This window comes from Mirounga angustirostris, unplaced genomic scaffold (genome assembly GCF_029215605.1).
Source record: "Mirounga angustirostris isolate CCGP_5_RB_7025 unplaced genomic scaffold, mMirAng1.0.hap1 SCAF_5, whole genome shotgun sequence".
NCBI classification, from domain to species: domain Eukaryota; kingdom Metazoa; phylum Chordata; class Mammalia; order Carnivora; family Phocidae; genus Mirounga; species Mirounga angustirostris.
In genome coordinates, this window is record NW_026991713.1 from 12,173,536 (window position 1) to 12,194,570 (window position 21,035).

Consider the following 21,035-nt stretch of genomic DNA (forward strand, 5'->3'; position numbering starts at 1 on the left):
AACAGATAAATGATAGTCCCCTCCTCCATCCCCCCGCCCCATCCCTGTGGCATCTTTAGCTACTCATTCTGCTACGGCATCCTCCACTGGGAACGGTGGATGGGCTCCACATCCCTGGGTTAACAGGAGCCTCGTGTGGGGACTCCTGGAACATGGTGTCAGGGAGGGACACCTCTGGTTAGGAACAAGCTGATTCGATAAAGAAATAGGGCTCACCAAAAGAACACATGAGGGGTCCTATAAGAAGTGGCAGTTCATGGACCCCCAAATGGTAATTGGGCCGGGCTTGACAGAGATGGAGTGAATTCTGGACCCCTAGGTTACACTAAAGAGCTCAGTTTGGGGTTCTTACTCAGTGCTGGCCATGAAACGGTCTCTCTTCACTGCCGCATTTCCTGCCAATTAGACAATTCTTGCCAAAGGCCCCTGTTCATATTTTGCAGAGGGGATCTGATTGGTGTAGCTAGTAGACACTGGCTGTTGGACAGAGCCCTGCCATTGGCTACCTCAAGTTATGGGCCAGCCGCGGTCCAGTCACCTGTGACTGGGGTAGCGAGGGGGAAGAACACGACCAACGGTCATGGAGGGGCTGGGGCTGGACAGTTGCTTTTAGAAAGAGCTGTATATGTGGGATAGTCATACCTGATGTGTCTAATACAGACCCAGGACAGCCAGGACACTTGCTTCTTTCTGAACCTCATTGTTCACAGCTATAAAATGGGGCAATGCTCATTACTTTGCAAGGCTCTTGTGAAAATTAGATGTAATCCTGCCCAAGGAGGCACTTGGTAAACTGTAAAATCCTGTGTAGATGGAAGGAAGGACCTGTGTACCTAGATCATAGCACTATATCAACTGTACTGTAAGCTTATTCCTTTTATCTCCCCAAGGGACTGTGAGTTTCTTGAACACAAGGATGTGTTCATTTAGTTTTGTTGTCCTCAGCATGTAGCGGTTTCCACCACACAGTAGGTACTCTGTAACTGTGTGTTGGATGGATGAATGGATGGATGGACAGATGATGGATGGGTGAACAAGTGGGTGGATGGATGGATGGATAAATGGATGATGGGAAGATGGATGGATGATTGGATGGATGGATGGACGGACGGATAAATGGATGATGGGAAGATGGATGGATGGTTGGATGGATGGATGGATGGATGGATGGACAGATGGATAAATGGATGATGGGAAGATGGATGGTTGGATGGATGGATGGATGGATGGACAGACGGATAAATAGATGATGGGCAGATGGATGGATGGATGGACAGACGGATAAATAGATGATGGGCGGATGGATGGATGGATGGTTGGATGATGGGTAAATATAAAGAAGGCCAATCATCTTCACTTGCCTTTCATATAAAGGCCATCTATCTTTTTATTCAACAAACATTTATTCAGTTCCAATTTAGCACAGGGCCATGTGTGAGGTCCAGAAGATACATAAGTGAATAAAATAAGTTCCCTGCTGCCCTGAAAATAAAAATAAGGTATTCAGGAGCCTGGACTCAAGAGGCTGACTTTCTGGGTTCAGATCCCAGCTCTCTACCATCAACTATGTGACCATGGCAAGTTTCCCAAACTTCCCCTCAATTAAACAAGGATCATGTCATATCTATCTTAGAGATAGGGCTGTCGGGGGATTAAACAAGTTACCAAAAGTAAAGTGCTCAGAGTGTGTATCGGCTGCTATTATACACTCATGGTAGAGCCAGCATGGAAACTACAAAATATGGCACAACAGGAGTACCTACAAGTAAATGGAAAGAGGAAGAAATTAATTGTGCCTCAAGGGGGGAGGTCAAGCAAAATTTCTCAGAAGGAAATATTTGAGCAAGGTCATGAAGGCCATGAAGCCAGGAGTTTTCTGGGTGGAGTGGGAAAATTCAGACTCCAAGAGGCAATGGTTTTGTCTGGGTTCATCCAGCTATGAGCAGGAACCACCTCAGCTCCTTCCCCACTACTGCTGGCTGGGTGAGGGGCACTCTGGCAAAATGAGCGGGCTGTGGACAAGGAGACTGCTAAGGGCCAGGACAGCCCCAGGGCCAGCCAGGGTGCTGCTGCCCGAGCTTGGAAACATGACAGTTCTTCCAGGGATGGTTGACAACAGGGAGTGTTGAGTTTCAGGCTGCTGGCGTCGGCCTTGGTGGTGCCCTTTCTGCTGGCTTCTGAGACTCCAGACAGTAGCCAACCTCCTCCCTGCTCTTGCCACATACACAAACACCCCCACGCCCCTGTGGCCTGAGTTGTCCTACCTCCCCCCAAATGGCACCTGCCCCAAAATAGCTTCCATGTGAGAGCTACAGAAAGGAAAAGATTAGACCCCGCATGAAAAGGAGGGAGGAGGAGGAGGAGGAGAGAGAGTGAGCAAGCTGTCAAGTGATCTGTGTCAAGCTTCTGGGAAAGTATAAAATCCCTCTGGGGCCAGGCGATCTCAAACCCCAGCTGTCAGAGCCAGGACATCGAGTCAGCCCGGACTTGCTCTTCTTGTCTTCCTCAGACTGCACAATGGGGCTCAGCGACGGGGAATGGCACTTGGTGCTGAACATCTGGGGGAAGGTAGAGACTGACCTCGCGGGCCATGGGCAGGAGGTCCTCATCAGGTAAAAGGAAGAGATCCCATTGCCTCTGTCACCCACTCCCCAAAGATCAAGGGTGTGTGCCTGTAAGGTGGAACGTTTGCCTGGGGTTGACCAGTTGGCTGCGTTGGTTGAGTTTATTAAAACCCCCGCTTGGTTCTCCTTTGCTTGTGTCAGGGGCTTGAGTCCAGAAAGGAAGAGAGGAAAAGAGATCCAGCTCATGCCTGTGTCAGCAGCAGGAGAAGCCTGGTGCTCAAATGCTGGATGCCTAGCACCCACCAAGAGGAATCCTAGAATTGTAGACAGAGTTAACCATCTCTCAGGCCCTGAGACGTCTTGTCCAGCCACTTCAATTAATGGTTGAGGACAAAACGGACCTGAGAGGGACAGGACCTCCCCCATATCACAAGTCCATTAAGGTCTATGAACTGTCAAGGCTAAGACGTGGTCTTCAAGATGAGACCCGCAGCTCTAGAATGGGTTCTGCCACTGAGCAGTTGTGTGACCTTTGGAAAGGTACACAACCTCTTGGAGTCCATTTCCTCTCCTATACAATGGGGGGAAATGCTAATATCTACGTTTTAGAGTGGAAGTGAGATTGAATAAGATAATGCATGTAAGGGGCCTGACATTGTTCGTGGAATATAGCAGGTTCTAGAGGATGTTAGTAATTGTTATGGACGGAGCCAGACTAAGGACCTTCACAGCATTATACTTAGAAAACAGAAGACAGAGGCCCATTCGTGACATTTGATGTTGAGGAAGTCTTGAATTTGAGAGCTCTGAGTGGGGTGGTCTCCAAGTGCATCTTCACTGCTATAGCTAAGGGTTCCTGAATAAACAAAAGAAAACAAAATTCCAAGCTTTGAACATAAAGGATGGCGTGGGATTTTATTTTCCCATTGCCCTCAACCACAGATGGTGTTAGATCCCTTTTCTGGTCCCTTCTCTCATGCTCTGGGCCAGTGCGAGTCAAATATCTAATGGGGCGTAAGTCAACATTTCTGTACCTGGGAGCAAGTGGGCTCTGGAGCTGCCTCAAGTGAATGGATTGTCATTCACACTTTAATTTACAGATGAGTTCCTCCTTCTTTGTGGGCCAGGTTTTCCTCTCCAATTCAGATGTGTATTCAGTCTCACTTGGGCTTCACTCATTTCCAGGTCCCATGTCTGGGGAGAATGGCCAGTCCCATGAGCTTTATCCGCAGTCTGAGCCCTTAGTGGTTCATGCTAGAAACACCTGGGGAAGGATGGTCAAGTTCTCTGTTGCCTCTGACTGGCATCATGGAGGTGTTCCCTTCTGTCTTTCTCCTCCTGTCCCTGACAGCAAGACATATCAGCTCCTCAGCCATGTTTGCTGTGTGACCTTGGACAAATCACTCCTCCTCTCTGGGTCCTGTTTGCCTATTGGTTGAGTGAAACGATTGTCTGCCAGAGTCTCTGGGGTCTGTTTCTGCTCTCACGCCCTGGCATTCCCTGAACCCATGCTCCTCCCCTGCTTTTAGAGAGGAGAGGGAGGGTAGTTGGGGTTGGGGACCAGTTTGCCGAGCACGAGACTCTCCAAGGCGATCTGGGGGCTGCCAGCCCCCAAGGCAGTGACTTGAAGGAGACTTGGGGTATTAGGTCATCAGGGGAAACATGCCCTCCCTGCCCAGGGTGGATCAGGGAGACCTGCCAAGGGCCGGGGGCCAGGGATGAGATGTGATACCTGAGACTCCAGCCCCTGGAAGGTCCCAGAAAGCCCAATGTTTTGTCACGTCTTAGGCTGAGGGACATGCAGAGACCATGCCAACTGGTTCTGCCTTCTTAGTGTTTAGGGTCTGGGGAGGAGGGTCCCCCCTGCATGGAGAGGGTTCGGGGGGTGGGGGGAAGCTAACTCCCAGGGCTGCATGTGCCTCTGTGGGAGCTGGGCTCTTGGTTCTGATCCAGATGCTCAGCCTTACTGACCTTGGCAAGGTCATTTCTCCTGCTCCCCTGATTATAAAAGACAGCAAATTCTGTTTGGCTGAGCCTGCTAATAAAACACAGAGGGCTTCACTCCAAGTACATGATCATAAAGGTCTAGGACATAAAAGCCAGAAGGTCAGTTGGAGAGCCTGGCTCCAGGAGTGGGGGTCCAGGAGGGAGGCGGCTGCTGACTGTGCCCCTGCCGTTCCTTCCCCTGCCCAAACCCTTTCTGCTTGATTTATTTTTGCATTTGGACAAAGAATTTTGAGACCACGAAGTTTGAAAATCACCGCTGGTGGCCAACACTTCTCATGTTACAGGGAGGAAACACGGCCTGAGGGTCTTGGCCAGCCAGGGGCGGCTATAGACAGAACCCCAAATTCCCGAACCCGATGATAATGATGGAGACGGTGGTGGCCACGGCGGTGATAATGGTGGTAGGGACAATGAGGAAGGGGGAGGACAGCAAATATTTACGCAGTACACACCGCCTGGCCCTGTGTTCGGTGCTTCATGCATATTAACTCACTTAAGCCTCACAAGTGCCTCATGAGGTAAATATTATGATCACCACTCTGAACAGAGAGGTTAAGTAACTTGCCCAAAGTCACACAGCTGAAATTCAAATCCAGGCAGCGTGGACCCTCGCTCATCACACCCCTGCTCTGGAGCCCCAGGCTTCCGTGTGGGCGTCTAATCGGGCCTCAGTTCAGAGGATGGCTGGGAGGTGGCCTCCTTTCTTGCTGACTTGCCTGTAGGCCTGTAATAGGCCAGGAAGGTGGACGTAGGATGGAAGATGACAACAAGAGGCAAGGGAGGGCTTCTGCAACAGGAGAGAAAATCCGTCCATCCTTCTCCGCGGGGTGATGGCTTCCTCTGTCCATTCGCGGGACCTGCCGTTAGGTTAATCCAGGTGTGGCCTTCTGTGGCTGCCCCCACTCCCAGGGGCAGGACTGTGGGCTGAGGGAATGAGGTGGCTGAGTGGTGCCGGAATGATCTGGTGGGCACGGATTACCCCGATTTTCCAGCACTGTTGAAAGTAAATCTGGGCTCCCTTGCTGGCTCACTGGTGGAGAGTGGAAGGTGAGGCAGGGGTCAAGCCTTAGAATTTGGAGGCTGAGATATCAGCTAGACCAATCCTTTTGTTTTATAGATGGGTGAACCAAGACCCAGAGAAGTTGAGTGATTTCTTCAATGTCACACAGCACATAGGAGACAGAGCGGAGATCAGAACTCAGCTTCCATAATTCTCAGTCCCGTGTCCTTTCTCCCATACATCTGGGGGCCTCCCAGAATATCTGAGACTCCTGGCTACCTTGGGTACAAGTCCTTGGCCTTCATCTGCCCCAGATAGCTCCCTCCAGTGTCCCGACCTCCGACCTTCCCCTGTGGGTGCTAGGTCTCGCATCTGCCAGGCAGGGATCATTGTCACCAGATAATAATAGGAGCTTAGGGACCCTTGGGTGAAAAGTGCCAGAGATGAGCTGTCAGTGACGCACATGGCTTGGCGGGGCCGGGGCTGGGGCCGGGGCCGGGGCCGGGGCCGGGGCCGGGGGGTGGTGAGGTGGTGACATTGGGCAGGGTGTGGACAGCCCTGAGCATTCTGGGGAAGCAGGAGGGATTCCCTCCCGGGAGAAGGGTGTGCTCCCTGTTGGTGCTGCCCTTTGCACGCTTGTGTGTGTCTGGGTGTGCATGCATGTGAATAAGGGTGTGTGCTAGGAGATGCTTCCACAAACTGGAGTGTGTCCATAGCAGGGCTGGAGGCGGTGGCAGAGGCTGGAAGCCACGAGAAGGAGGAACTTTCCGAGGACCTGAAGCCATTAGACAGGAGGAGGGAAAGCCTGGGCAGACAGGGTCACTCCTGGAAACATTTCAGGGTGTGACACAAGACAGAGAGCATGAATTCTAGAACTGTCCAGTCTCTGCTGTGGGCTTTGCCACTGGCCAGCCATGTGACCCTGAGCACGTCACTTACCTCTGTGGTCCATTCGCCCACAAGGGAAATGGGGAGAACCACTCCCATCTAGGCAGCAGGTAGGACTCCCTTTAACCAACACCCACCTTTCCACAGCAGGAAACACTGAGGTCCAAGGTTACAGGTGGCTGCTCAGGTTCATGGGCAGAGTCGATCTGTGGCCAGATCCCTGGCTCCCTGGCAGGAGCAGGGACCTGGTCTTTGGCAAGTGGCTCCCCCTCCGACCCCGGGGCCTCACTGTCCGTACTGTGAGGAGCCTGGGAGGGACAGGAAGTCTAAGCAAAACAAGCAAGAGCTTTCTGAGCCCAAGAGCTAATCTGGAGTGGAATGGCCCTCAGAGGTAGTAGTGAGCCTCCTGTAGCTGGAAGTATTCAAGCAACTGAAGGATGATCCCTAGGTAGGAAACTGCAGAGATAGTCCCCTGCATGGTCTATTTTTTGAGTCACTCTGATCTGTTTCTAGTTGGCCCTTCTGCACACCAGCCCTGTAATATTGAGTTATGCCTTCACACCTCTGAGCCTCTGTTCCCTCATCTGTAAAATGGGAATAGTGGGACCCTAAAGGGAGTTGCACACAGGAGGTACTCAACAAATCCAGGGTCCTCCGGCCCCAGTGCCCCCACGTCCCCCTCTTCTGCCCAATTCCAGTTAGTCACCTACTCTCCAAACAACTTAGAGAAAATAGGGGTGAAGCCAGGGACCAATGCAGATACAACCTTCCCTCCTGCCTCTCACGGTAGCAATGCAGAAGACGCAGATAATGAGGATGAGAAAAATCATAAAGCTGAGCCTCTGTATAGCACACTGCGTGCGCTCGGTGCATATGCTCTCATTTAGTCACAGCATTGCTGCTATGGGTAGGGACCCGTTATCCCCTTTGTTTGGATGAGGAAGCGGAAGCCCAGAGAGGTAGAGTGACCTGCCCAAGGTGACACAGCTGGAAAGTAGGGGAGCCCAGCCTGGCATTCGTGTCTGGCCACCTCCAGACCCAACGGCATGTTCCTGTGTCTGACTCCCACCCTCCTTGTGCCTGCAGGCTCTTCAGGAGCCACCCTGAGACCCTGGAGAAGTTTGACAAGTTCAAGCACCTGAAGTCAGAGGATGACATGAGGCGTTCTGAGGACCTGAGGAAGCACGGCAACACGGTGCTCACGGCCCTGGGGGGCATCCTCAAGAAGAAGGGACATCACGAGGCTGAGCTGAAGCCCCTGGCCCAGTCACATGCCACCAAGCACAAGATCCCCATCAAGTACCTGGAGGTAGGAGGCAGGGCAGGGGCAGGTGGGAGGGTGGAAGGACAGGCCTTGGAGGGATTCGATTTGGGTTCGAGTCCCAGCTTGGCCCACGATGCTCCTCCTTGTGCCCCAGGGCCCTCATCTATAAAATGGGCTATTGCCCACTTTGCCTTCCTCCTGGGGTCACTGAGAGTAAACCCACTTCTCCCCCAAATCAGTCTGTCATCTAGGGGAAGAAGGGAAGAGCAGATATTGGGAGCACCCCTTGTATTCCCCTTCATGGGAAGGTAGCACTATTGTACCCACTGGGCAGATGAGTAAACTGAGGCACAGGGAGGGCGATAGCTTGTCCCTGGCACACTCCCAGGATTCAGACTAGGGCTCTGTTCCTCCAGAACCCCCGCTCCTAACCCCTATGCCACAGTAGAGTAGCTGGGGCTCCATCCTGGGGTGGGGTTGGCCAGCAGGCTGGCGCCACTCATTCCAGCATCTTTACAGATGAAAAGAGAGACAGCCCTGGTGTCTTAGGCAAGGGGAATTGGTTTGAACCTCCTTTGGTGGGCTGAGAAGTTGGGTGGGCAGGGGAGAGCCTGAGCTGCAAGGAGGAGGGGTGTGGCAAGAGGGAGGACTGAGATCTGGGGAATAAAGGGCCTTAGGGATAGGTGCAACCCCTGGGGATGGGAGCAGCAGATAGGCTGGTGCAGTGATGAGGATAAAGATCATGGTCATAGCTACCAGTGAGGATGGGCCTTGGTAAGCATTCGCTTGGATCACTGCGTGGAATTCTCACAGTCTCCCCGAGGTGAGGAACTGCATTCAGGGTCTTCTTTTTCTCTGACACAAAGGAAGTTCAGAGATAAGGAGTCCAGAGCCGGTGTGGGGGCCCCACAGCCACCAAGGGTGCAGGCTCTTTCCGTGCTGCCAAAGTTGGCATGAGTCCTCAAAGTTGACTCATGGTCCAAGATGGCTGCTAGAGCTCCAGCCATCTGGTCCATGTTCCAAACAGGAAGCAGGAGGAAGAGAGGAAAGCTCTCTTTTAAGGAGTCACAGAAATCCCATCCAGCGGTTTTGTTTACATCTCATTGGCCAGAAGTTAGTTATAAGACCACACTCACCTGCATGGAAAGCTGGGAATTGTAGTCTATTGCCATTCCAACTCCAACTAGTGTTCTGTTACCAAGGAAGAAGGAGAAGAGGGGCATGGGGCAGGCAGTTAGCAGACTCTGTGCCAGGCAGGTACCCTTCTCATACCCACTTTACAGATTTGGAAACTGAAGTCTCAGAGAGGTTAAGTAGCTTGCCCAAGGTGACACAGCTAATAAGCCAGTAGGTACAGTCTGATCTACGGTACTCGGGAACTCAAGCTCTTAATCCCTTGCGGCACAATGTCTCCCATCAACCACCACCACCCCTGTCTTCAGCCTCTCAGCCTCACCTCCCTGCACCCCAGCTGCCCCCACAAATCACACAGAGGCAACCCCGCCTGCCCGTGAGGAGCAGGTCCTGCCTTTGAGACTCTGCATATGCTGCGGACCCTGCCCTCCCCATCTTCTCTTGGCAACAGACCCCTGTCCATCCTCCAGGGCCCAACTTAGAAGCCACCCCCTCTGCATGTGGCTGTCAGCTGCTCCATCCACTGGCGCCCCCCGTCTCCCCCCTGCAAAGCCGCTTTATCCTCATCCCTTGTCATGGCGCCTGCCCGGCTGTACTGGGATTTATCTCTTTACCCAGCTGTCTCCTGGCTGGGGCATGAGCTCCCCAAGGGCAGACCCTGGCTCTCCCATTTCTGAACCCTGGTGGCATGTGGTGGGCTCACAACACAGCTTGAATGACCCCTCCCCTCTAGGGGGACAAGGAAGCAGGCTCAGAAAGAGAAAACGATGTATCCAAGTGGAGTAGAACCCAGGTCTACTTAAAACAAGCTTCATTTACTGCGTAAATCCCTGCAGAATCTAAGACGGAGCCCCATGTCTGCTCTCCTGGCTCACTGTGGGACCTCCTTCCGTGCTCTTCCTAGGGGGCTGCTACTTCCCGGCGGGGAGTGAGGGGGCCACAGAGGGGGCTGGGTGCCAAGGGCAACTTTTCTCAGTTGTCTGGCTGCCCAAGCCCACCTTAACCTGGATATTAGTGGCTGTGCCCCAGACTCAGAAAAGGCTGAGTGAGGGGACCCGATGGGGTCAGCTGAGCCCCTGTTTTATGGTGAAGTCACCCATGGGGGTCACAGCAGAGCGGAGCCTGGAACCTGGGTCTCCCACATTTTCCAGGGGCAGGGTTGACTTCATGGCAGCCCGAACCCCCGCTTTGTTTTATGACATTTATGACGTTAGAGGTGAACTTCAACATATGTCCAGATCGATGTCCAAAGGCAGGTGTTTGTGGAGTTGCCCTTGTTTCTTTTTTTTCTTCTTCTTCTTTCTTTTCTTTTCTTTTCTTTTCCTTTTCTTTTCTTTTCTTTCTTTCTTTTTTCTTTAGAGAGAGAGCATGGGGGGAGGGCAGGGGCAGAGGGAGAGGGAGAATCGGAAGCAGGCTCCATGCCCAGGGTGGAGCCTAATGCGGGGTTTGATCTCACGACCCTCAGATCATGACCTGAGCAGAAATCAAGAGTCGGACGCTCAACCAACTGAGCCCCCCGGGCGCCCCGCTGTCCCTATTTCTAGGCAGAACTGTGTTTACGGGCTGTTGCCGTGTGTGCCTCCTGAGCCTTCTGTCACCATGTGCCCCCTGTTACCTGCCTGTGGTCACTTGCACTTGGGGCACCCTGAGAAACAGGGAAAAGCCACCCAAGGTGTTGTCCCTGCCTCTGTCCCTGGCTCTGGCAGCCGTTTGCCCACAGGCCCCTGGGTGCAAATTCTAGCTCTGCTGTCCACTTGCTATGTGACCTGAGTCTGGCTACTTTCCCATCGGGGGCCTCTGTAAAGTGACACCACTTGGTCCACTGGCCACAGTTGTGGTTGGCATCAAATCTCGACCAACTATCAAAAAGGCCCAGTAGCATTTTACACCCGTGAGATCTTTCAGTCGCTAAAGCAGCCGTGCTGTAGATGTTCCCGGTAATGATATTGTGGGTGTCTGAGCACTTGTGGGGACCGTGAGGCTGGTACGGGACAGGCTGGGCCCCGGGGACGAGCCGTAGGCCTCCCTCCTTCCCACCCACCAATAATTCTGAGCACCAGCTCTGTGCTTGGCCCAGAAAATATGATGCTCTGCCCCCCACCCCCGCCAGCCCCCAAGTAGGCTACTTAGAGCAATAACCACACTAAGCCATCGAATGCAAAAATTAAACACACACAGATGGAAATAGTTTCTTTCTAGATTTTCCGACTGGGAAATCCTGGGTAAAACCACGGAATGGCAGCATTTCCCTTCCTTTCTGCTGCCAGCATGGGGGCAGTGTCCTGGGCTCTTGCACCAAGGTGGGCCTGGTTCCCCGTCGGCACCTGTCTCCCAGGGTGGTAGGGAGAGAAGGAATTAATCCACAGAGACCCCTCGGAAGCACGCCTAGTGTGTAATAAGCCCTCGATAAATGGCCGTGGAGTAAAGAGAAGGTGGGACTCAGTCTGATTCCCATCTGGCTCCTAGCGTGTGCGCCCCTGTGACCAGCACCCCCTTTCGTCTCCTCCCTGCAGTTCATCTCAGAAGCCATCATCCAGGTCCTGCACAACAAGCATCCCGGGGAATTCGGCGCCGACACCCAGGCTGCCATGAAAAAGGCCCTGGAGCTGTTCCGGAATGACATCGCTACCAAATACAAGGAGCTGGGTTTCCATGGCTAAGCACCTGGGCGCCCCCACTCCCACCCCCACCCACTCGGGCCCCGGGGCCAAGGGTCGGGTGGGCCTAGATCTCCTATAGCCGTGTAGTTTGCTTCTGAGTGTCTGCTTTGTTTGAGAGGTGGGTGGGAGAGGCTGAGGGGCTGGGCTAGGCTCTTCAGGGTGGCTTCGCTTGCCTGGAGACTGGGGTCCTCGTGGAGGGTCATCACCCCGGGAACCAGGAGACATGTGACCCTTTGCTCACTGTGGCCCCGCAGTGTTAATTCGCCTCTCTCTTAAACTCCAACCCAATTCCTCCAACCTCCAAACTCAACCACACCTTCACCCTCACCTCTAATCACAAATCCAAGCCATAAACCAAGGCCTGGCCATAAAGATGCTCTCCTATCACCCCCCGCCCCAAAGTCTGTCTGCAGTGAGAAAGAGGTGTGGGCGGAGAGGGACAGCCACACGCATCCCGAGAGAGGCGACGGGGGTCTGGAACATAAGTGTGCCTTCTCAGCAAATGGAGTGACTCACCTGGTTTTAATAAAAGACCTTGCAGCATCAGTCTGTGCCTGGTGATCTTCTTTTTCCGGAGCAAGTGAAGGGAAGAAATGGCTGGGATTGTGTGTGCAGATAGCCCTGGGGGGCGGAGGCAGAGGGAGAGGAGGAGAGGAGGGAAATGGGGCAGGAGGGAGAGAGGGACGGGAAGCTGCCTTCCTTAGATCACCCCTCAGTGGTGGGGACAGTGCTGGGCACGGGGAAGGAGGGGAGACAGCCCTGGCCAGTGGGGAGGGGGGTGGGCTGCTCAGCAGACCTTTGCAGTAAGAGGCAAACAGTTGCAGGGCACCCAGAGGAGAGGACCCGGGGCGGGGGGGCAGTCACCGTGCTTACAGCAACTTCAATAACACGCCAAGGACACCGGCTAGTGAGCGGCAAAGCCGGGTTCAAAGCTGGGGAAGCAGCGGGGACTCCAGCTGGGGAGACGAAGAGGTGGCCAGCCGGTGGCGGGCACTGACCTTGTGGCCACGGAGAAAGGTCAGACACATGGGGGTAACTTACAAACACAGGCCAGGAGCCACGGTCCATTATCTACAAATGCCAAGCACAGGGACAGAATGTGTGGTATTGCGGTGAGGACCCAGAATAAAACACTGGCATGTGACCGTGGCAGCCGGGCAACAGGCTGGAGCCGAGGCCGTGGACAGGGGCCACGGAAAAGGGGGCCTGAGTCCACTGGAGCGCCCAGGCCGGGAGGGCCTCAAACAGAACCTAAGATTCAGGATACCAACTCCGGGAAGCCACAAGTCCTCGGCCCCGTAAAGCTCCAGGAAGGGAGCTAGTCACCCTTGCCCTTGAATCCCCGGGGCCCAACCAACCCCCTGCGATGAGCCTGACCTCAGACCACACCAAGGTTCCCGGCAGCTGAACAGGGCGGAGCTCATCTGCTAGTGTAGACATGTCTCAAATCCTAAAAGGCTCATCCATCTGGCTACGCTGCCGTATCCACAAGAGCATGAAAGGGTCCCCCTCCTCGGTCTGCTCCGGGCTTTGGGAGTTCTTCTGCTATCTGAGATGGTGGGAGAGAAGGGGAGGGGAGTGCAAAGGGAAGGGAGGTTTTTGATCATGGAGTCTGGGGAAAATTCCATGCATTTATATAGTCCTTCAGTTGAATGCCCAGGCCAGGAGCACTTCTGTGTAGATACGTGTGCAGGATTTAAAGCTGAATGGGCTGGGCCCTGCCCTCAAGCAATTGACAATCTAGTCAGGGCACCGGGCGCTCTGATAATTAAATCAGGGCAGAAGAAAATTAGGGTTGCCGAGAAGTACCAGCCATTTGTCATTCATTCAGCATGCATCCAACACATATTTGTTGAGCACAGCCGGTAGAAAAATCGCAGTTTATACCTCTGACGTGCACAAAATGCAACTTGGTTTTTCCTATTTGGCATCCTCACTGTGGCAGATACTTAATCACAGTCTCCTGGAGGTTGCTCTCCGGTTCCACAGTTCCCTGGGGTCTTGGCTAATTCTAAGAGGGCTTACATGTGCCACCTTGTGGTGTGTAAGGGTGGGAAGGTGGCTATCTGTTGCTGTCATCCGTTCCCAGTGGTCCTCAGGGATGCTGCACCTCACCTGGTCTTCACTTAGTGTCCTCACCAGGCACTTGAGGAAACCCTGAGGCTGTCCGAGGCTCCTTCTGCCTGGGCCACTTCTTCTTTGGAACACCCCTGCCCCATGAGGCCTTCACCTGGGACAGGAGGCACAGATTTCCCCTGTGTTTAGACCCCACGGGCCTGTCTGAGCTTTCCCAGCCTCTTCCAGGGCTTGGCAGGGGTGTGCAGGGCTGTCCTGTATGGTTGTATAGGTTGTGCACTCCACAAGAGCACCTGGGGGGAGGATCCAATGAAAGGCTGCATCCAGTCTGTGCTCCAGGTGCCAAGCTGTGAACCCGGAAGGGGTGACTTTTCCTAATTCACACAAGGGTGCCCTCTGAGCTAACAGTGGCCTCAGGCAGGGACAGAACTACTTTCTCTGGGGACCACCACCAACTGCCATCTGTGTCTTCCTTCTGACTGTTCAGAACATTATTTTCCAGCTCAGGAAGCAGGGACGCCTCAACGATTTCCTCCAAATCTTTGCCCTCTCTGTGTGCTCTTCCTGGTCCTCTCAGGGCCTGAGCTTTTGAGTCCACAAATCCACACAGGAGACCTGTTCTTCCTGCTTTCAGCTGCCACGTCTTTTCCTGAGGCTTGGGCTCAGAAGTGCCTTGCTGACTGAAAAGGAAAGAGCAAAAGAGAAAAGAAATCCTGGGCAGGGGGGCAGGGGGTGGGGGGAGTAGGGGCTAATATTTTACAAATGTAATTCTGCAACAGCATTTATTCTGCGTTGATTCAACGAATATTTATTGAGCCAATACTGTGGGCGGGGCTCCCGACTGGGACTAGTCTCCCAGCTGTGTGGAGGCCGGACATGGTGTCTGCTCTCACGGATCTTCTGTGGGGAGGGACTGGGGAGGAAAGAGTCTGCGTCAGGGCCTCAGGATGGTGGGGGGTGATATGCAGAGAGAGTGGAAGATGGTGTCAGAGTCAGGGAACCGCATTAGGAGAGGCTCTCCAAATAAATTCACTCGACGGTGCGTTCATCCAATATTTACTGAGGCCTGCATCATGCCAGGCACCGGGCTGGGCTCTGGAGGGCCGTGGTGAAGCACACAGGCCTGGCCCCTGCCTTTGGGGAGTGCACGTAGGGCTCTGGGCATAGGGAGGCCGGTAAGGCTGGATCCTGAGGCATCTGGGGAGATGGGGGCCCCATCCCAGCAGACCAAAGTCACAAAGATCAGTCAGGGCTCTCCAGAGAAACAAACCAAGAGGATTTATTTTTTGATATATAATATACTTTATAAATATATATCTTATATAGAGTATATATAATATAAATGTGTAAGTTCACATTTGAAGATTTTATATTTAAAATATAGATAATAAACTATATAAAATATCAATATAGAATATCAAATTCAAATGTTGCCTTTCCTACATTTATTATCTCCTTCTAGAATTCCTGGGTTTTGTTGTTGTTGTTGTTGTTGTTAAGATTTATTTATTTGAGGGGCCCCTGGGGTGGTTCGGTCAGTTGAGCGGCTGACTCTTGATTTCAGCTCAGGTCATGATCTCAGGGTCCTGAGATCGAGCCCCACATCAGTCTCAGAGTTCAGCAAGGAGTCTGCTAAAGTGTCTCTCTCCCTCTCCCTCTGCCCCTCCCCATGCTCTCTCTCTCTCAAATAAAGATTTATCTCTCACACACACACACACACACACACAGCATCCATTGTGTGATCCCAAACAATAAAGATTTATTTATTTGAGAGAGAGAGAGCAAGCAGAGGGAGGGGCAGAGGGGAGGGAGCACAGTCCCCGCTGAGGCAGGGAGCCTGATGCAGGGCTCGATCCCAGGACCCTGAGATCTTGACCTGAGCTGAAATCAAGAGTCAGCTGCTCAACTGACTGAGCCACCCCAGGGGCCCCTAGAATTCCTATTTTTTAGATTGACTCATACTCTCCTCCATGACTCTTTCCTGTTTTCCACCTTTTTGCTCTGTTGCCCTCGGAGTAAGGATCTCTTATTTCCTTGCCGAGTTCTACATTTTTGAAGTTTTTCCAGTGTTTTTTATCCAGAGTCATCTGATATCAGGCGCGGAGTGTATTTCACCCTACCTCATCCCCTGTGCTTCCAGAAATAGAAATCTGTGTCAGAATTTCTAATTAGGAATTTGGCTTTTTAAAATCCATTTTGTTTCCCTTGTTTGTTTTGTTTCTCCCATATCGGACACAGAGTGCAGGGGTCCCCTGCGTTTCGCTCACTGTTGCAACCCTGGCTGCTGGCCCCACGCACCCCCCTCCCAGCAGCTCAGTGAGTGCTAGCTGAGGACATGAGCTACACGGCCCTCTTTCTCTTGTAGGGGTAAGAGAATGTGGTCAACCCTAGAACATTTTTAAAACAAGTGATTCAGGAGGCCCCAGTGGAGCCTGGTTCTGAAAATCTGGTTGCTAAAGTTGAGCTACGTGTGCGTGTGTGTGTCTGTCTGTTGCCGTGTGCGCCGTGTCTCGGTGAGCACACCTGGTGTATGTGCATTTACGTGTGTGAGCGTGACAGTGACCGCCCGTCTAACTCCTCCCCTCCCTGCCACTCGGAAATCCATGGGGGAGTCATGCCCCCAGGACAGCCAAGGTGATGACCTTCACTCAGGGACATGCAGGCCAGCTCTGCCACCTCTGCCTGGGACCGTGTTCTCTGGGCACAGCCAGGCTGGGGGGGCTGTAGGACGGGAGAGCTACTGGGGCCTGGGTCCTAGCTGGAGAGCAGAAGCAGTAAATTGTCAGGGGCCATGTGCGTGATGGCTCCTTCGAGCTCTCGGCAAACCTTTAGCTAATCAAGCTAGAGGCATTAGGTCTTGTGACAACAAATGCTGGAGAGTGCCACACAACACACACCCACATTTGCCATTTTATTGATAATCTAAATTATATCTGACATTTTATACTTCCTAGTGTGGTCTCTTTCTCTCTCTCTCTCTCTCTCTCACACACACACACCATCCACTGTGTGATCCCAAACAAGTGAAAGGTGTATCTAAAAAAAAAAGGCCACAAAACTTTCACCTTCCATTGCCCTGCATCAATTCTGTTGCTTCTGTCTGACCACAGATTACCCACAAACGTGAAAATTCTTTCTGTGCTGGCATTTTGCACAGAAATAGAAACGCAATATTGAGCCCATGTTAACACATTTAGAAGAGTAGGATCTTCGCTGGAAATAGTTCTGCCCATCAAAGGATGTCATCTCCTCAGGGAAACCAGTACCTTGTCTGAGGCATGGAGCTCCTGATATTCTGGCTGGTGGCCTTTCCCTGCCATGGTGGCAAATGTTGATTTTAACCAGTTCATCAAAAGTTTTCACACAAGTTATTCGATTTATCAGATTGAATGTCCCCCTCACCACACGCTGTAGGGAGTGGAGGTGATTTTGTGGACCCAGTGAGTTTGCACCCAGGTTATGTGGAGCCTCAGGGTTTGAGCCCCAGGGACCCAGGATCTCTGACACATGTGGGGGAGGGTGGGGAGGGAGGGATACCCGGTGTTCTAGAATATGCAGGAAGAACACACATGGCCAATCTACCCCATGTTCTAGACCAAATTCTAGAACTTATAAATATATTATCTTTGGACAGTTTGTTTAAAAATGTGTTGCATTGTTGGGGGGGGAAAGATTGGACTGGGACCTTTACCAAGACTTGTTCACCATTTCAAAGAAATGGCACCCCCACGGGAGTGCCCCCGCGGGCTTTCAGGGCCTGCTCCAGTCACCACGGACATCTGGCAGGGTTCTGAGTGTCCTCTCCTTTCAGGCACATAGTAGGTGGCATTGGATTGGGTGTGTGTCGCTTCTGGGGGAAGGTTTGAGAGTCAGGGACGGGTCTCCACACAGAGGTTCTGACCCTGTGGGTCTCTGGGGAGCCTCCGCTATTGGCTGGGTCTCTCCAGGAGGAGCAGAGCCCCTGCCAGCCACACTGAATATGACATGTGGGGAGAATAAACTTGTGAAGCTGTGATAATCTGGGGTGTCTGTAGCAAAGCCCAGCCTGTCCTGACTGTGCAGCCACCGACCCCACATACCTGCAGGTGAGCACCGTGAATGGGGCGATTCTGTGCAGAAGTGCAAGCACCTAACTGCTGCGTATGGCCCCCACGGCCATCATATTAGATACTAAAAAACATCAAATATTGGGCATCGTCTGGGTGGCTCAGTGGGTTAAGCATCTGACTCTTGATTTCAGCTCAGGTTGTGGTGTCAGGGTTGTGAGATCGGGCTCCATGTCTGGCTCCATGCTAGGCGTGGAGCCTGCTTGAGATTCTCTCTCCCTCTGCCCCTCCCCCTCTAACAAACAAACAAAAATATTAAATATTGGAAAACATTTTACTATTAAAAAATTTCTTTTTATCTTTATACATATTATAGTTAGGACATGATAGTGAATTTTAAAATTATAGATGTAGATAAGTTTTATTATCAGCAAGACTCATTTCAGGATAGTAAAGGGGGTGTTACCAAATATTTGTTATAAATAGAGGGGTACTGTCTGGTGGCATTGACAATTACTGATCTAGACGTCTGGGTTGGTGCCAGCTTCTGGTATTCAAACAGTATAGGGGGCTGGGGTGGGAGGTGTAGGACAGAATATTCATGAAAGTTACACGATAGTTAGATAATAAATTAACCTTCACAAAATACATGGACTGGTTCTAAGCTAGAGGCTCATTAGCACCATCCTGCATCTACACAAGGAAAGGTCACAACATCAAAGAGAAAACTATATCCAAACACCAATTAATCTATTACTGAGTATATAATGGATAACCCTAATAAATTTAGAGACTCATGTGGCTCATGCTCAGAGCAATATCATGTTGAAATAAGACAGCTCAATAACCAAAAATAATTAAGGAGAAATTCCAGTCTTGAAATTCTTGAAGGACAATAAAAGAACCCTCAGTACATTGGCCATATCAATACTTATTTGAATTATCTTTCTTTTTCTTTTTTTTTTTTTTTTTTAAGATTTCATTTATTTATTTGAGAGAAAGAGAGAAAGCACAAGCCAGGAGGAGTGGCAGAGGGAGAGGGAGAAGGAGAAGCAGGCTCTCCACTGAGCAGGAAGCCTGATGTGGGGCTCGATCTTAGGACTCCGGGATCATGACCTGAGCTGAAGGCAGATGCTTAACTGACTGAGCCACCCAGGCGCCCCTCAAATTATCTTTCTTTATCTACTTCTTTTATGCCTCAAGACTGCAGTAGAGGGGTACCTACATGGCTCAGTCAGTTGAGCAGCCAACTCTTGGTTTTGGCTCAGGTCATGATCTTGGGGTTGTGAGATCAAGCTCGCTCTGTGCTTGGCGGGGAGTCTGCTTGAGATTCTCTCCTTCTCCCTCTGCCCCTCCCCCTGTTGTGTGCTTTCTCTCTAAAATAAATAAATAAATCTTAAAAAAAATAAAAGACTGGGGTGCCTGGGTGGCTCAGTTAGTTAAGTGTCTGCCTTTGGGCTCAGGTCATGATCTCAGGGTCCTGGGATCAAGCCCCGAGTTGGGGTCCCTGCTCAATGGGGAGTCTGTTTCTCCCTCTCCTTTTGTCCCTCCCCCCAACCCCCGGCTCATGCTCATGCTCTCTATCTCACTTTCAAATAAATAAAATCTCTCTAAAAAAAAAAAAAGACTGTAGTAGAACCTTCCTTCTTAAAACTCCTAGCCAGTGCAACTTTCCCCCCTCTTCCTCTCCATCCTCCATGACTATATTATATACAACAAATTAACTTCTCTCCCAGTGATTAGAAAATAACCTTCCTCTTTAGGAAGAGGAGAAGGAGGACAAAAAGTGGACAAATAGTCAAAAGATAGTCTTTGCCAAGTCCAGGAGAGGGAGATTCTGTAGATGTCTCACTTTCATCCTTTTTGCACCATTACAATGGGTTAGAGTTTCTGAAAATGCACCCCGCACGCACCCCGAGCTGGCTGCCTGGGCAGGAAGTGAGTTCCCCGTCATCAGACACAAACAAGAGTAGACTGAATGACCACTGCCTGGGACCAGGCAACTCATCAGCAACATTTATCACAGGCCCCTGTGCCAGGCATAGAAAGACAAGGAGAAACAAAAAAGATGAATAAGACAATCTCCAGCTTCAGGCAATTTGCAATCTAGGAAGAGAGAGAGAGAGACAGGGAAGAGTGTCCACAGGGTACAGGGGTAAGCAGAGCAGGGAGACATGATCAATATTCCCAGAGGAGATCAGGGAACACTGGGTCTTGAAGGGTGGGCAGGAGTTTATGGTCCCTATGGCGGGGAGGGGGTGGGAGGGAGGAGCGCGTGTGATGGTGCAGGGTTGAGATGAAGCGGGTCCCTTGTGGAGCCCATAGTGTGAAGGAGAATTGTGCGGCGGTTTTCTGGAATTCTGGGGGGCTGGGTGTCCTATGTGCCAGGCTCAAACTCGGGGGTGGAGAAGAGAGCTTCAAGGACTAGGTGGGAGGAAGCATGTAGAGGGGGTGGGGTCGGGATGGATTCTCTAAGCTCCCCGCCCTCCCTGCAGATCTTGGACCAGCCAGCTCCCACCATCGCAGGAGCCAATTCTTTAAAATAAACCTCTCTCTGTAGACACCTCATTGGTTCTGTGTTTCCTGAGGATCCTGCAGTAACGATCGCCATCCCTACTTCACAGACGGGGAAACTGAGGCAGAGTATAAGCGACTTGCCTTGGATGGCCCAGCTGAGAAGGGAACGGGGCGGCGCCCACGGTCTCAGCTGCCCCCTGCCTCGTGGGATGCACAGGCTGACGTAAGAAGTGTGGCATGCCTCATCAGCCTGGGGACAGATGGTCCCCCAACTCCCACATGTTTCAAAGTAAAGCCAGCTTGAGCCTCCACTTTCAAATCAGCAGGAAGTCCAACTTCTCCACTGGGGCCTCTTGCCTGCCTCCTGCCTTGTCCGAGAATCCAGGGGCTGACTGAGTCCAGGGAGGCCCAGTCTAGTTGCAAGTGTGGGTGGGACGAGGCCCCCAGGCCCTGATCTGTCCCCCCGTGGCTCCCTCTGGTGCTGCCCCTGTCACTAGCCACGCGGGTGTGGTTGTGATCTTGCTACCTCTCTCTCCTGGGGCTGCTGATGCTTCCTTGTCCAGAGACCTGGGTCCTGGAGTCCCGCCCTCCATCCTGCAGGGGCCCCAAGGCAAGGCCGATGACATCCAATGATATTCCCCAGGCAAGACTCACTAACCCACCAGTTGAAGCCAAGAGACCAAATCCCCCGCTAAGTGTCTACAGTCTGGGCTGGCGAGAATCCTAAGCTGTGGGTGATGTTCCAAAGGCTACTGGGTTGGCCAGATCCGGATCACTCATATCTCACCTCTCACCTAGCGTGAAAATGTCTATGAGAGGCCGCTAGAGCCTCTCTGGAGCAGAAGTGAACCACCCCAGGGGAACCTGAGGTCACTGTCA

General features: G+C 52.1%; 1 protein-coding gene across 1 annotated transcript; it reads left to right on the top strand.

Moving 5' to 3' along the window:
* Positions 1-2,257: 2,257 nt before the first annotated feature.
* On the top strand, positions 2,258-12,063 carry MB (myoglobin). The gene is made up of 3 exons (XM_045872627.2): positions 2,258-2,612; positions 7,546-7,768; positions 11,371-12,063. The coding sequence occupies exons 1-3, from the start codon at positions 2,518-2,520 to the stop codon at positions 11,515-11,517; spliced, it is 465 nt and encodes a 154-aa protein (XP_045728583.1). The 5' UTR covers positions 2,258-2,517; the 3' UTR covers positions 11,518-12,063.
* Positions 12,064-21,035: the final 8,972 nt, after the last annotated feature.